General features: G+C 37.3%; 1 protein-coding gene across 4 annotated transcripts in view; it reads left to right on the top strand.

The window, feature by feature from the left end:
• Positions 1–64: 64 nt before the first annotated feature.
• Positions 65–17,137, top strand: part of SASS6 (SAS-6 centriolar assembly protein) — a 42,037-nt gene continuing 24,964 nt past the window's right edge. For 2 of the 4 annotated variants that reach the window (XM_072754510.1, XM_072754511.1), the window contains exons 1-8: positions 65–409; positions 6,070–6,130; positions 8,085–8,164; positions 8,517–8,621; positions 10,130–10,301; positions 11,205–11,270; positions 12,110–12,229; positions 15,881–16,072. In XM_072754510.1, the coding sequence (XP_072610611.1) occupies positions 345–409; positions 6,070–6,130; positions 8,085–8,164; positions 8,517–8,621; positions 10,130–10,301; positions 11,205–11,270; positions 12,110–12,229; positions 15,881–16,072 (861 nt within the window). In that variant the 5' untranslated portion in view covers positions 65–344. The remainder of the gene's footprint in view (positions 410–6,069; positions 6,131–8,084; positions 8,165–8,516; positions 8,622–10,129; positions 10,302–11,204; positions 11,271–12,109; positions 12,230–15,880; positions 16,073–17,137) is intronic. The other 2 variants (XM_072754512.1, XM_072754513.1) reach the window with 1 other exon arrangement.

The following is a 17,137-nucleotide window of genomic DNA, read 5'->3' on the forward strand; positions in this document are numbered from 1 at the left end:
TCAGGGGTCGTTTGGAGGAGCCAAGCATCCGATCAAGACAAGAAAAGTTCTCCGCAGCCCTCGGGTCCCCTTCCCTTAACAAATATGGCTGCCGCGGGTCCGGCCACGCAGGTTAATACCCGGAACTGCCCCTCCAACCATCGTTTGCAAGACCGGAAGAAACGGATGGTGGCGGACGAGGTCCAAATCTCCCCCCCGCCTTCCCTCCGTTTCTGTTTCCCCGCCTCCTCAGCGGAAGCCGAGCGCCAAACTCAAATTTTAGCAGGACCCGGACTCCTTTAGGCTGGTTCCGTGGGCCGGGCCTGCTGGACTTTTCTGCTTTCTGGCAGGGGCCGCGGTCCAACATGAGCCAGATTCTGTTCCAAGAGCCGGTCCCGCTGCAGGTGAAATGCAAAGACTGCGAGGAGAGGTGAGGTTCCGCAGTACCCGGCGCCCGCGGGTGGCGGTTGGGGTCGGGCCAAGGCGGTGGGGGGAGAAGATGGCGGCTCTGGCCAGTGGGCGCGGCGGCCCCCGACACGTGCGGAGGCCCCTCTGGAACCTACAGTGACCTCTCCCCGCAAGGTGGCGGTTGCTGAGGGCACAGGAGGGAGGGTGTGAGGAAATGGAAAGCTGGCCCGCATCAAGTTCATGAAAAAAAAAAAAGAAAAAAAAGAACCCAAAACTTGGTTCTGAACTGAATCGTGGGCACTATAGTTCTACTCTGCCTTTTTGACAGAGAAAGTTGATTTTGTCCAGAGAAGTGAGATAATTTACGTGAGTGCACACCGCGAGTTCACGGCGGGGCCGGCGCTAAAACTCTGGCCTTGACCCAGCCCCTCTTCCGCTCTTGTTCGAATTATACTGGAAGTAGGTTTAAGCTTCGGGAAAAAAAAATTTTTTTTTATAGCGTTGTGCCTTTTCTTTACATTAGTTACTAAAAACAAGTTACGTTTAATGGACTAAAAACACTAGAGGAAATTAGGAATTTCGCTCATTTAACAAATCGTGCGTCCTGGCAGAACCCTGCTGGGCCCGGGGCTTCCGCGGAGTTCGCGGGCCGCGCGACGAGCAAGGGCCCGGCTCCCAGGGAAACGCAGAGCTCCGGCTTTGACCGAGGCTGGTGCTGTTGGCGCTTCACAGACTGCAGGAGAAGTCGGGGGCTTGCGACTTTTTCTCCGTCCCGCCGCTCAGTAGCCAACTGCTCCCCGCACGTTTCCTCATTCGTAAAACCGACATAAGGTGCCTGCGCACACGGTCGTGAGGGGCACCACTGAAAATGTCTGTGAGAACTAAATGGTGTGGAAATGTGACGTTGGAAATGAAGACGTTGCGCTTCATTGAGGAACGGGAAGCTGGCATCTAGCTCAGAATTGGATTAGGCCAGGCCGTGAGATGATACCCGAACTAGAAGCTGCGTGTGGCGGGAGCGGAGGGTGTTTGAATTGGTCATTTTCTTCTGTCCAGTAATCCGGCTGCTGGACCTTTGAGGGGATCCCCGGGTGGCCCAGCGGTTTAGCGCCGCCTTCAGCCCAGGGCCTGATCCTGGAGATCCGGGATCGAGTCCCACGTCGGGCTCCCTGCACGGAGCCCGCTTCTCTCTCTGCCTGTGTCTCTGCCTCTGTGTGTCTCATGAATAAATAAATAAAATCTTAAAAAACAAAAATGGAGCTAATCCGAATTGATGTGCTGTAAGAGTAAAATATACATTGAGTTTTGAAGACTTACTATGAAAAAGGATATAAAATACCTCAATTTTTATATGTTGATTGTAAAGATGACACTATTTTGAATATTTTGAATATGTTGGACATAAATTAATATATATTCTGCATATCATAATATATATTCTGTATGTCATAAACATTGGAGATCTTTATATTTAACATTGGATATATAAGAAAATATTAAAATTAATTTGCTGTTCCTTTTTTTTACTGTAGTTTCTAGAAAAAAAATTTTTTTTAAAGATTTTATTTATTCATAGAGACAGAGGGGTGGAGACACAGGCAGAGGGAGAGGCAGGCTTGATACAGGAAGCCCGACGTGGGACTAGATCCCGATCTCCAGGATTACACCCCAGGCTGAAGGCAGCGCTAAACCGCTCTGCCACAGGGGCTGCCCAGTTTCTAGAAAATTTAAAATTGCATATGTGGTTCATATTTGTGGCCTCCATTGTACCTCTGTTGGATAGTACTGTTCCAGAATAATTATAGAAATATAAAGATGGGAGCATTATTTCTGATTCCAGTATTGGAACTCCTCCTAGCTCTTCTCCATTTTGTTATATTGTCATCACAGCATGTTAAAACACGTTATCAACCTTTTTACTCCTCTTCTTTAGAGACCTTTGATATATTTCTATCACCTCTAGCAGGGATCAGCAAACAAGCCCATGGGCCAGGTGGCCTTCTGCTTGTTTTTTTAAATAAAGTTTTTATTGCAACACAGTGGTTCTCATTTAAGAATTGTCTGGCTGCTTTCCTGCCATAAGGGCAGACATGGATAACTGTGACAGACCTTATGGCCTGCAAAGCCTGAAGTATTTACTGTCTGGCCCTGTACCGAAAATATGTTGGCCATTGACTCATAGAGCAAGCAATCTAGACTTTAGTTAAATATTCAAGGCTAGTTCAACTCAACGAATATTTATGAATACCTACTGTGTACCAGGAATTGTCCTACATGCTGAGATTATCAAACGTCCTCTCTCTTTATTCCCCTGCCTCCCAACAACAACAAAAACAGTATTCATTCTGGGCCTGAAGGACCTCACATTTTATTTTACTTATTTATTTTAAGATTTTTATTTTTTTCTTTGACACAGAGCACACAAGCAGGGGGAGCAGCAGGCTCCTTGCTGAGCAGGGAGCCAGATGTGGGTTCAGCCCCCAGGACCCTGGGATCATGACCTGAGGCAAAGACAGACGCTTAACCAGTTGATTTACCCAGGCGCCCTGGAACTCACACTTTAATAGAAGAAACAAACATCTACTTTGGAGAGGCAGCATAGCACAGGTTAAGGGTTCAGGCTCTGGAGCTAGATTATCTGGGTTAAATCCAATAAATGTCACTTATTGACTGATTTTATACAATCTTTTTTTCTCTGTGTCTCATCATTAAATCGATGATGTTAAAATTACCAACCTTATGGGATTATTAGGAGCATGAAATGAGCTAATACATACAAAGTACTGAGAACAGTGCCTGAAGCATAATAAGCATTCACTAAACATTAGTTATTATTAATGTGTGATTAATGCATGAAGTGACATCAATGAATTAAAGTCATAAAGAAGAAGATACTTCAGTGGAAGATAACTCAGAAAACTCTGGAGGGAAGTAATGCAGAATTTTAAGCCCATGGTTGACACCAACCTGCTTTTTCATTTTTGTTTTGTCAGTTCTTCTCCCCATGTACTAGTCACACAAGACTACTTATCCTTTGAATGTACCTGATACTCTTCTCAATACCATACCTTTAATCCTGCTCTTCTCCCTGCTTCAAATGCTTTTTCTTTCATAACCTTCAAGATCTGTCTAAATCCCTTCTCTATAAGGACCTTTTCAAAGTTGCCTGAGTTGAAATTAATTGCCCTTATTCATTTATTAGATAGCATAGTGTAGGTGAAAGATCTGAGTTCTAATTTGAGTTCTGTAAGGTGACTTTAAGCTTGTAACTGTGCACCTCAGGTTCTTTATAAGAACCTCTGTCTTCCTTAATTAGACACTCATTTACTTAGGTTATTGTTAAATGATCTATGTAAAGCACCATGTAGGTACTCAGTAGTGTAGGTGCTCAGTGTTAGTAGCCCTTCCCTTCCTTTTCTTAAAGCATAAAATACAATTGTAAGCAAGTTGGAGTAGTTGCTTAATCTAATCTGATTTTGAGGACGTGGACCATGTTTATTTCTGTTTGTATCCCTAGCATCCAGCATATTACCTGGTTTAGAGTAGCTTTTATTTGTTTGAATTGAGGGGTTCAGGTCACAGCTTCTAGGAGGCAGAGGTGGGCTAGAATCCAGTTCTGCTAATGCCAAATCTTACTGATAGGGAGGGTGTTATGAGAATTAATGCATTGTTCAGAGTATGACATTTATTTTGAGAAATAGCATTTTCTATGGGTTTTTATTGATTTGTTTTATATTGTTTCCACGACAACCATTAAAACGGAGAAAATAAGATTGTGATTTCAGAAACTATATTTCCTGAAAACTCAGGCTTTTCTACAAGATACTTTGGGGACAGGGTTGGGGGGGGGGGAGTTTAATCTATGGGCCTTTCCTCCTCCTTTTATCTCCCAAAGCTAATACATTATAGACATTTGGAATATATGCAACAATATCATTAATATGCTTCTAAAATATATAGTGATTCTTCTAGTGCTATCTAAAGAATATTAAATGACTTCTTGATTTTTTTTAAAACAAATTTATCAAGTATGACAAGACTTTTGAAAGTGTCTATCACCATAAAAAAGTTGTTTATTAAAAAAAAGGTGGTTTATTGCAGTGTCATGGCAGTATGTTTTAGAAAAACTTCAAAAGACAAAAGCCAAACATAATGACATTGTAGATCTGAAAAGCCTCTCACAAACCTAACTCAATTCACTTACCTTACAAATTAGGAAATTGTAAGTTTTTTCCCCCCAAAAAAACACTTAAGTAGAATTAGAGTAGAAGTCTAATCTGTTTCACATATATTGTACTAGATAATAGAAAAATAGAAACAAAACATTTTCTTGTTTTAAAAATCATTCTTCCTATCTGGGGTATTTGCCAGTGCTGCTTGTTCCTTTTCAGATAACAGAAGTTATGGTAACCTTATCATATAATAACCTTGTCATACTGAGATTTAGAATCTGATCATGTGTTCAGTAGGAAATTTAACTACAATGACATATTTTAAGCCATTATAAAAGTTGTAAGTTGGAGCATAAAAAAATCTGGATCATTAAATCTAGCATTGGTCAACTATTACCCAATTTTTCCATCAAGACTCAGCTGCTAGTTCAATACTTTTTACTTCTGTAGTAGATGAGTAGCAAAATATGGGAAAAATTTAAAACACATTTTTGGAAGAGGTTAAAATTGAACAAATTCTATTTGTTTATTTTTGTTTCCTACACATCAGAGAAAGGCCTTTGTTATTTAATTCTATCAGAATATAGAACATGTGTGCAGAGATGTTTTCTCACCACCCTCTCCTTTATTCCCTCAATTGTTTAGATATCTTTGCTCAGTTTGATTAATTGTTATGAGCATCTTTTATATGCTTCTGTCTGATATGGCACTCTCTTAAGATGCAGTAGAGAATGTGGAAAGCTATGGTTTCTTTTGGAGATAATAAGCTGTTGACAGTACTTTCGTGGATATATTGCATAGGGAGTATATTGAGCAGATGTAGTTGGTGGATTTTGTGAATGCATAAGGGAGGGGAATATGTTATTTTTTTTATTATAAACATTCCACGTATTCCAATACAGCCTCACATTTTAAGTTTTTCATTAAAAAAAATTTTTTTTTATTTACTTATTCATGAGAGAGAGACAGAGAGACAGAGGCAGAAGCAGGGAGCCCAATGTGGGACTCGATCCCAGGACCGCGGAATCACAACTGGAGCCAAAGGCAGATGCTCAACCGCTGAGCCACCCAGGCATCCCTCATTTTAAGTTTTTCAAATAGAATCTCTCATAAATCAGTTTGATCATTTGAGTTGGTAATTTTTTAAATGTGGAAAGTATTTATTAAATTGATAGTTTGTGTGGCTTACCATTACATAGATGCTGTTTTAGAATCAGGGCAGTAGGTTATATTCCAGGCTAGTAATGGGAATTCCACATTGTTTATCTCATTTAATTCTCACAACAACCCCATTTTATAGGAGAGGAAAATACAGTCTTTGGTTAAAAACCTGTTTATTTACTAGTGGAAGAACAAACCTCAAATTCAGTATGCTTCCCACATATCTATTCATAATTAGGGAACACTTGTGGAAGATCTTGCAGCTAGAGACAGAAAACTTCAGCTAATGTAAATGACGGTGACATTCCACATGAAGGTTTCTGACAGTTGGGTATATTTTTTCATACAGGAGAATAACTGTTAGAGTGAGCATTGAACTACAATCAGTTTCCAATCCAGTTCACAGAAAGGTTGGTATTAATTTCTTTTGAAATAATTTTTTTCTTTTTAAAGAAAATATAATTTCTGTACTATATAATTATTTTTGTTCTTTAAGAATGTAAAACTTTTTGTTATACTCAACTTTGAGCTGTTTGTAACTTGCAAATGTAGGGTGGTAGAGTCTACTTAGATGATGACTAGGAGGTTCCTTTTTTAAGATTTTATTTATTTATTAGAGAGCGAGTGAGCACATGTGTGTGAGAGTAGGGGGAGGGAAAGAGGGCGAGGTTGGGAGAGAGAATCTCAAGTAGACTCTGCACTGAGCTCAGAGCCCATCTCGGGGTTTGATCTCCTGACCCTGAGATCATGAGCTGAGCTGAAATCAAGAGGCAGATACCCAACCACCTGAGCCACCCAGTGCCCCCATATCATCTATTCCTAAAGCATACAGGAAGAATTGGGAATTGGAAGAACTGGGGGTAGGTTTGCCCATTGCACTTACAGATTGCTAGAATATGTATTGCTACCCTGTAGAAATGACATTTCATGTTTTATGTGTGAGGATAGAATGAATTGAAGCACTGCAGGGAGGTATTTTTGAATCTTTGCCTTTGGCAGGGAGGCATTTGAAGCAGCAGTCCTTTATGATTTTTTTTGAAAGATTTATTTATTTATTCATGAGAGAGGGGAGAGCAGAGGCAGAGACACAGGCAGAGGGAGAAGCAGGCTCCGTGCAGGGAGCCCAATGTGGGACTCGATCCCTGGACTCCAGGATCATACCCTGGGTGGAAGGCAGGCACTAAACCACTGAGCCACCCAGGGATCCCTCCTTTATGATTTCTTCAAAAGAATGAGTCAGTAGCAGTGATATGGATGCAGAAAAGATGACGAAAAAATACAGCCTCTGTTTTCTCTGAGTCCCAGCTTTCCCTAAACATAGTATTCAAGGACCTGCTACTGAGGTACTTCTTGAAATCCACCCTAAGATGCTATAAAAAATCTGATAGTAGAAGGTGTTTTAAGAACAGGACTTTCTAAGGCAAAGCAAATACCTAGATTACTCATTTTCTGGAGTACAGGTTATGTGTTCTATTTCTAAATGTTATTCCTTGGGCCTGCTGTATCTTTTTATTTTCTAACTCTACCCATAAGTAGGTTTAGATTTTTCTAGGACCCTAGCAGTTCCTCAGTAGCCATGAGTAGATTTTATTTCAAAGGGGAGCTTATTCTTAGCTTGAGTACTTATTAGTTCTTCATTAAGCTTCCATCATCTTGTTCCTGTGGCTGCTTTCTTTACCTCAGTGTTCTCTAGAGTACATAATTTCTCTGTCAGCTTTAGCTGCTGTGATGCCTGCCATACTGCAAATTTATGTGGAAAGTGGTCTTTATGAAAGATGCTCGCTTCACGTGAAATTGAAACAGATGGGGTTCCATGCCAGCGGCCACCTGGAGTAGGAGAGAATAGGCCCTTAGGAAGAAGCCCTGGCAACATGTTACTTGATACCCGTCCTCTGCCTTAGACACAAATGCTCCTTTTTTAGGATAGATGATTGCTTGTCATTTCAGCTGATATATTGCCACTTTTGAAATATCAGACAACTAATTGTGGGAAACTGAAAATGTAGTTGAATATCATATGGTCACTGTTAGAATATTTTTGTCATTTGCAGATTTTAGTCTAGCAAGGACTGGGTCTCAATTTTCCTAAGCCTCTAATAAGAGAGTATTCCTCAGCTTTCAACTCCTAGCATTTAATTTTTATAAATCCCCACATGGGCTTCAAGGAGCAGAATATCTACTCGTGTGTAAGATTTTTAAGTCTCTTAAAGACTAATGAAAACCCAGCAGCACCAGAGAACAAAGTTATCTGAAGTATAATGGTGGTACATTGTTGTTATTGGATAATTTCACTTCTGAGAAGGAAGAAATTACTCTAAAAGCCTGATATTTTGAAAACTTAAAATATAACAATCTTTCTTTTAGGATTTAGTTATCCGTCTGACTGATGAAACGGATCCATTTTTTCTATATAACCTTGTTATATCTGAGGAAGATTTTCAGAGGTAACTAAATTTATTCTGTTTTATATTTGATCTAAGAAATAAGTACGTTTTGTTAATGTATGGGTACTATTCTCTTTGAAATCAGCCTATTAGGAACATGTGGATGTTTTGAGAGCACTGGACTGTTTATGGTATAATACAGCTCAGAGTTCTGCTTAAAACAGCTCAGAAATTTGGATCTTTAGTGAAATATAGCGATCTTTTCCCTCCCATTGAATAAATTCTATAAAAACAAAGTTCTCTAGTTCTTGATTATAATGGGTAGTCATTAAATAAAAAAAGAATATTTCAAGGTTTGATTATAATTAAAGATACTAATTAAATTTTTAAAAATCTCTTTTCTTCTGTATAGTTTAAAATTCCAGCAAGGCCTTCTGGTAGACTTCTTAGCTTTCCCACAAAAATTTATAGATCTCCTTCAGCAGTGTACTCAAGAACATGCCAAAGAAATTCCAAGGTAAGTCTCGTGAGAGCACTACATCATTAAAATTCTCTCAAGACAAATTCTTGTTTATAAGGCAAATTGATGGGAAAATATTTTCTAATATGTTAGAAGTACTCCTGTCTATTTTTAAAACGGGAGTTTAGGGCTCTATTAAATATCAAATTTTAAGGAATCATGGTTAAGATCAGAATATTTACCTCTTAATTTTCATGTTTTTTTTTTTTTTTAATTTTTATTTATTTATGATAGTCACAGAGAGATAGAGAGAGGCAGAGACACAAGCAGAGGGAGAAGCAGGCTCCATGCACCGGGAGCCCGACGTGGGATTCGATCCCGGGTCTCCAGGATTGCGCCCTGGGCCAAAGGCAGGCGCCAAACCGCTGCGCCACCCAGGGATCCCAATTTTCATGTTTTGACATGGTCATTAAAACTATCTGAAATATTTAACAGCATCAAGTATATGATTTTATGATGAATTTGAATAAGAAGAATAAGATTTTGTGTTTGTGTGTGTATATTCATGTTTGTGTGATGCTAAAGCCTGATCATTGTGAAGTTAGTTTACCTTTTATCTTTTGGTTTCATCAGATTGGTGTTTTTTTTTAAATTTTTTTTAAAGATTTTATTTATTCATTCATGATGGGGAGGGGGCGGGCAGAGACAGGCAGAGGGAGAAGCAGGCTCCATGCAGGGAGCCTGATGTGGGACTGGATCCCAGGTCTTCAGGAGCACGCCCCTGGGCCAAAGGCAGCGCTAAACCACTGAATCACCGGGGCTGCCCTCAGATTGTTGTTTGAACCAATTATTTTGTTATGAACTATAAAGTGCATTTCTAATTCTGTCATTCTTTTTATATTTATTAGGTTTAGTTCTTTTATTTTATTTTATTTTTTTTAATTTTTATTTATTTATGATAGTCACAGAGAGATAGAGAGAGAGGCAGAGACACAGGCAGAGGGAGAAGCAGGCTCCATGCACCGGGAGCCCAACGTGGGATTCAATCCCGGGTCTCCAGGATCGCGCCCTGGGCCAAAGGCAGGCGCCAAACCGCTGCGCCACCCAGGGATCCCGGTTTAGTTCTTTTATAAAGAAGAACTTTTCCTCATTAGTTTGGGCTATTTGATTACTCTGAAAATTCACACAGAAAAGGATAAAGGCTTAATTCTTTTAAATTGTCAATTAAAAAAAAATTGTCAGTTTTTAGAGTATTTTAGTTACTTTCGTGCTTCCAATAGGTTTTGGTTTGTTTTTAATTTTTTACTTCATCTTTCATTGAGAACTCATGAACATTTGTATTCACTGTGTTTCAGTGAGTCTTTTTTTAAGATTCTTGCTCAATTTTTCAATTTTAGTTTTATCCAGTTTTACCTTTGGGAGTCCTTTTATATTGACCCTATGATTATAATATGACCCCTTTCCTGATTTTTCCAATCATTGATGATTCCCTGGAGCTTATGATTCAATGGGAGAATTTCACTATCTTGTAAACGTTGTTACATTGTGACACTTTCTTTTCAAAGGTTTTTGTTACAGTTAGTTTCTCCAGCACCTATTTTGGATAACTCACCTGCCTTTTTAAATGTGGTAGAGACAAATCCTTTTAAGCATCTCACACACCTCTCTCTAAAACTTTTACCTGGAAATGATGTGGAAATAAAGAAGTTTCTGGCCGGCTGTTTGAAATGTAGCAAGGTAAGATTTAAATTCTTACTCTTTTATTTTTATTTTTATTTTTATTTTTTTTAATTAAATTTTTATTTATTTATGATAGTCACACAGAGAGAGAGAGAGAGGCAGAGACATAGGCAGAGGGAGAAGCAGGCTCCATGCACCAGGAGCCTGACGTGGGATTCGATCCCGGGTCTCCAGGATCGTGCCCTGGGCCAAAGGCATGCGCTAAACTGCTGCACCACCCAGGGATCCCAAATTCTTACTCTTTTAAAAATAAGTACCAAAAGTCTCCGATAAGTCACTCAAGAGCTATATTGCTATTCTGTTTTTCAGAATAAAGTATTTTAAAAGATGTCTAGTAAGTTTCTATAATATGTAAGAAATTTATTTTTATTTTGTCATTTTTTTTCTTCCATTTGATCAAGATACAGTGGGGATAGAACTAGGCTAAAAATTGAAAAACTAGGTCCCATGGTTTTTATTAATTTTCTATAATCTGGGGCAGGTCAGTTAAACTGTTGGAATCATGGTTTCATCAGCTGGTAGATAAGTATGGAAATATCTACTACCCTCTTACAACTATCTCAAATGAGGAAAAAGATATAAAAGTTTCTTGAAAATTACAAAGTGCTCTTTAATTTTAGAAGGTATATGGAGAAAGAAAACAACATTGGGTTGCCTCTTCATAGTTTTCTAAAAGTCTTTTTAGTCAAATGCTATAGATTAGTGAGTGCATCTCAAAATTTAATGGTACACAGATCCTCTAGGGATCTTGCTCTTTTAGGTTGTGAATCAGAAGGTCTGAAGCGGAACCGAAATTCTGCATTTTTAACAAACTCTCAGGGTGATGCTGATGCTATACTTTGAGTAACACAGCTACAGATGATTAAATTATAAGCTGTGATTTTATATTTTTATAAACAGGAAGAAAAATTATCATTGATGCAATCACTAGATGATGTTACTAGGCAACTGAATTTCACACAAAAGGTAATCCAGATTTCATTTTGTCTTTGTAAGTCCTCCAAACACTGGTTCTGAATTGCTTCTTGAATCCTATCCAAGCTTTTGTTTATTAAAGCATGTTACTTTTTAATTCCCTCTCCTTTTTTGCCTTTTCTTCTTTCAGTGAATTATCTTAATCTGATGCTTTCTCTGATAGTTAATCCATCCAAACATTTCTGTTACCTTCATTATATGACATATTCCTTCCAGGTCTTTATTAAATAATATATAGTACCTATCACATGTTCTTTGCCTTTATGCACCTCACTCCTGTCTAAAATGACTTTTCAGTTAGTATCTTCTAAATCTTTCCCTTCCATATGTGTTATGAATTATTCTAATAGGCTTATTGTCATTCCAGTCATAGCTACTACTTTTTTGCCCCTAGTCCTTGAAACTGAAGACCGAGGTATCTGATAAGTGGCATGGCTTCAGGTAGAAATTATCCTGCAAAACATAGCCCATCAAGGAAACCTATGTTACTAGGTTTTATGTGTATAAGTGAACCACCCCATATGATGGACTTGCTCTACCTGGGGTTGCTTGCTTTCTTAATGTCAGAGGGGAGGATTGGGTGGTGAAGAGCCAGATTTAACTTAAAGGTTAAAAATAGTAAGGCTTGACTTCTGGGCCATGTTAGCTCTAAAATTCTTTTATTCCAATCTTGATTTCCTCAAATTAAAAAATCTGTGTAGGAAAAGGCTTTGAGTATGTTTCAGAAAGCTCTTATTCCTTTTCTTTAATATCTCTTGTAAATATTGCTGTGTTCTAGTTAATAACATTCACAAAACTGTCTTAACATTTTGTATTGAACTCTAATCCAGACATTATCAGAAAAAATCCAAGAATTAGATAAGTTACAGAATGAATGGGCATCACACACAGCTGCATTGTCAAATAAGCATTCCCAGGAACTGACAAATGAGAAAGAAAAGGCCTTGCAGGTATGAACATTAAAGAAAATAGAAAGTTATTTTGTTGTTGCTGTTAGTCATTATGTTAGTTTGAAAAGTAATATATGCTTGCTCTAATATGTTCAAACATTACAGGAGTCTGTTAAAAATTATGTTTCTCATTAAAAGTTTTATTACCTGGAGGTAATTTATAAATATTTTGGTATGTGTTTTTCCAGATTTTTTTCTTTGTATGTAAATAATGTGTCTTTTATAAATATTTGTACTTATACATTTTGAGTTATGTAAATTATATATTTGTACACATATAGTAGGTTTTGGTTTTATGTTATGCTAATGAAGTCCTGTATATATTGATTGTAACTTTTTTCACTTAACATGACAGCATGGTTCATTGTACAGCAGTTCAGATATTCCTTTTTAGTGGCTGCATAGTGTTCTATATTTGCATATATAACATAAATTAACTACTTACCCAACTGATGGACATTTAAATACTTCAGTATTTTGGCTAATACAAATAATACTATAATGAACATTCTTTGTCTCTAGAAGTGAGACAGCAATATTACTACTGTATAAGATATTAATGGATATTGCAAATTTGCCAGCCAGAAAGTTTGTCTCAAATGGAATCTAAAAGATAGTGTATGAACAGTACTTATTTCCCCATATTCTTTTTTTCCCCATTTTTATTAAGTTTTTAACTTTAATTCTTCTATAGTTAACATACAGTGTTAGTTTTAGGTGTACAATGTAAGTAATTCAGTAATATACATTACTCAGTGTTTATCTTCATAAGGGTACTCTTTAATATCCATCATCTGTTTCACTTCTTTTCCTTCCCCCCATCTGTTTGTTTTCTATAATTGTCTATTGGTTTTTCTTTTTTTTTTTCCTTTGTCCATTTGTTTTCTTTCTGAAATTCTACATACAAGTGAAATCATACGGTATTTGTCTTTCTCTGACTTACTTTGCTTAGCATAATATACTCTAGCTCCATCTACATCATTGTAAATGGCAAGAGCTTGTTCTTTTTGATGGCTGAGTAATAGTCCATTGTGTATATATGCCACCTCTTTATCAGCTAGTGGACTTTTACTCTCTTTCCATAGTTTGGCTATTGTTGATAATAGTCTTTAAAGTGGAATACCAGTTTACACCGCCATTCTGAGGGGTATGATAATCCCTCATAGTATGCATCTTGACCACTTGGATATTCTCATGTGAAGTTCAAGAATTCTCTTGCCTGTTTGCATCTTTAGCCTATTTTTAAGTTGGACTATTAATATTTTGCCTATGGATTTATAGGAATTTTTTGTATATTCTGGACATGAATCCTTTTTTTTTTTTTTTAAAGATTTTATTTATTCATGAGAGACAGAAAGAGAGAGGCAGAGACATAGGCAGAGGGAGAAGCAGGCTCCCCACAAGGAGCCCGATGCAGGACTCGACCCTGGACCCTGGGATTACACCCTGTGCTAAAGTCAGATGCTCAACCCCTGAGCCACCCAGGCATCCCTTGACATGAACCCTTTATCAGATACATGCATAGTGAATATTTTCTGTCTGTGGCTTACTTTTTCATTTCTCCATAGTATAAAGTAGGGATATTATATCTTTATTATGTATATTATAAACATTTCCTCCCAGTTTGTCTTTGCCTTTTACTATTGCCTTTTGCCCTATATGGTTCTTTTTATTTGAATGTCATCAAATCTGTCATTCTGCTTTTATGGTTTAAAGTTTCATTTTATGTTTGGAAGGCCTCTGCCACCCTGAGGTTATGAAAGCTATTCCTTTAGAATTTTCTTTTAATACTTTGGTTTTTTTGTTGTTGTATTTAACTTTTTAATCTGTTTGGGTTATATATTTATAGAATACAGCATGAGATATTTTTTTGACATAAAGTCAGTCATTTGTTCCAATACCATATATTCCACTGATTTAAAATGCAACCTTTAATATATACTAAATTTCTTTGTATGTTTGACCTTGTTTCTGGAGTGTTAGGGAGAACTAATATCTTTGGGATTTTCTAACCCAGTAGCGAGAATATCTTTTCATTTATTTAGATCTTATTTAAAACAGGCTTATAGTTTGTTCTTTATTTCCCTCCATCTTCTCTTTTTTTTATTTATTTTTATTTTTTTTACAGTTCTTATTAAAATTTGTTTACCTAGAGATTTTATAGCTTTTTGTGCTATGAATTGGACCACCTATGTCCCACCACTACAGTAATTTTCTGATTATTGCTGATATGCATTAATATCATACTTGTTAATTATATATTATCTTTACAGATTCTAATAGTTTTAGAGCTGATTTTCTTAGTTTTTCAGGTAGATATGTATAAAATGATAATTTATGTTTTTTTAAGATTAATACCATTTTTTCTTCTTGTACAGAAAAATGCTAAATTGTAGTGGATTCCTTTCCTTATTTCATTCTTTTTTTGGTAAATAACCTAAAATGTCTGATCTTTAGGAATGATGTTTGTTCTGCATCCTGAGAGTTAATCCAAAGAGTGCTAAGTCAGATGAGTGATTTTGGGGATTTAATTAAATAATCATGTCATTTTTCCACCTTTATCTAATATAATAAATAATAGATTTTAATTAATTTTTTTAAAGAGTGAACTTGCACATGTGTGGAGGTGGGATGGTAGGAGAGGCTAAAGGAAAGGGAGAAAGAATCTTACGCAGGCTCCATGTCCAGTGCAGAACCTGATGCAGGGCTCACTCTCATGACCCTGAGATCACGACCTGAGCTGAAATCAAGAGTCCGATGCCCCCCAGGCACCCTGTAGGCAGTGATTTTAAAATTTCATTGTGCGTCAGAATCACCTGCAGTGACCAGAGTAGAAAATGTAAATGTTGTAGTCCTAGCCCTCATACTTCTTTTTTTATTTTTAACAATGCATTTCTTTTTTTTTTTTTTTTTAAGGTTTTGTTTATTCGCGAGATACAGAGAAGGCAGAAGGGGAAGCAGGCTCCCTGTTGGGAGCCTGATGCAGGACTTCATCCTGGAACCCCAAGATCATGCCCTGAGCTAAAGGCAGTTGCTCAGCCATTTAGCCACCCAGGCGTCCCTCTCTGTTTTTTAAACAAAAACTCCAAATTACAGTGATCACTGGGATAAAACCAGTCCTTTATTTTTACTGCCTTTATTGCCTTCAATGTATTGGATTACCATCTTTAGCAGTTACATTAACATCTTTACCAGTTTACTCTTTTTTCTTCTTGATTGCTCCAGCAGTATTTTCTTCCCACATTACATTTTCAGTCTTTTTTTTTTTTTTTAAGATTTTACTTATCGGGACGCCTGAGTGGCTCAGCGGTTGAGTGTCTGCCTTCGGCTGAGGACGTGATCCGGGAGTCCTGAGATCAAGTCCCACATTGGGCTTCCTGCATGGAGCCTGTCTCTGCCTCTCTCTCTCTTTCTGTCTGTCATGAATAAATAAATAAAATCTTTAAAAATAAAGAAATTAAGAACAAGATCAAAATAGTAAATGTACCTTTGTTGACCTTTCTCCTTCATGAAATCCGTAATTGAAAATAGATCCTCTTTGAAACAGGAAATTTTTATAATTATATATAAGAATAAGATTTATTTTTCTTCAAATCTTCCTGTATTTGTGTTTGTTTTCAATTTTGGTACTATACTTTTATTATATAATAGGCACAGGTACAGTACCAACAGCAGCATGAACAACAGAAAAAAGATTTAGAAATCCTCCATCAACGAAATATCCAGCAACTACAAAACAAATTATCTGAGTTAGAAGCAACTAATAAAGACCTAACGGAAAGGAAATATAAAGGAGACTCTACCATCAGAGAACTGAAAACAAAACTGTCTGGTGTAGAAGAGGTATTGAACGTTGTGTTTGTTCCTCCCCCCCCCCCAATTTAAAATAACATTTAAATTTGGTGACTTTATTATTTGTATCCAGGCTGTTTCTCTGATGCTTTGCAAGGATGTTTTGGTGTTATTAGGGTGATCAGACATTGCAAAAAAATTGAGAATCTAAAATCTGATGAAAAGGGATAATTCAGAACAGAACTGTGGTCAACTTAGATATTTTTAGTTAGGGTCTTGAAGAGTAGCTCGTTGACATAACCTTTAGATTTTTCGGTGTACTTTTTTAAAGATTTTATTTATTTAATCATGAGAAGAACACACACACACACACACAGAGGCAGAGACATAGGCAGAGGGAGAAGCAGGCTCCATGCAGGGAGCCTGACAGTGGGACTCGATCCTGGGCCTCCAGGATTACACTCCGGGCTGAAGGCTGGTGCTAAACTGCTGAGCCACCATGGCTGCCCTCAGTGTACTTTTAATATCTGCACAGTGTCAGTGGCTCAATGTATTCAGTGTTGACAGGCCTGGTTCTTTCAGCCTACTTAACACGTCCAACAACTATATGAATAATGTGTCTAATAATAATGATATTAGTAATGCTGATTAGCTAAGGCATACTGAACACACGCTATGTGATAGGTGCTGTTTAACTGCTTTACAGGTATTAATCCATTTAATTCTTATAATTATTTTAAAGAAGGTACTGTTATCCCCATTTTGCAGATGGTGAACTAGGACACAGATAGTTTAAGAAACTTGCCCAAGGTTTCATAGCCAGTAAATGGAAGAGCAAGGATTAGAATCCTCTTATTTGCTTATCTTTAGTACTCCTTTATTCTTTTAGGCAACAGAGACATTTAGAAAATCTTGCTCTGTGACACATTGTTGATGCTTTGGCTATGATGATAAGCTCCTTCCTAGCATTATACATTATTGTCATGAATTAATCAGAAAACATAGATTTTGTTAAGTCTATCATATTTAAATAAAAAATCAGTGTTATTTGAGCTCATGAGACTTCCCCACTCCATTTCCAACTCTAAAGCTTGATGATTTTATTTATTTATTTAA

The sequence above is a fragment of the Vulpes vulpes genome, chromosome 3 (genome assembly GCF_048418805.1).
Source record: "Vulpes vulpes isolate BD-2025 chromosome 3, VulVul3, whole genome shotgun sequence".
NCBI lineage: Eukaryota > Metazoa > Chordata > Mammalia > Carnivora > Canidae > Vulpes > Vulpes vulpes.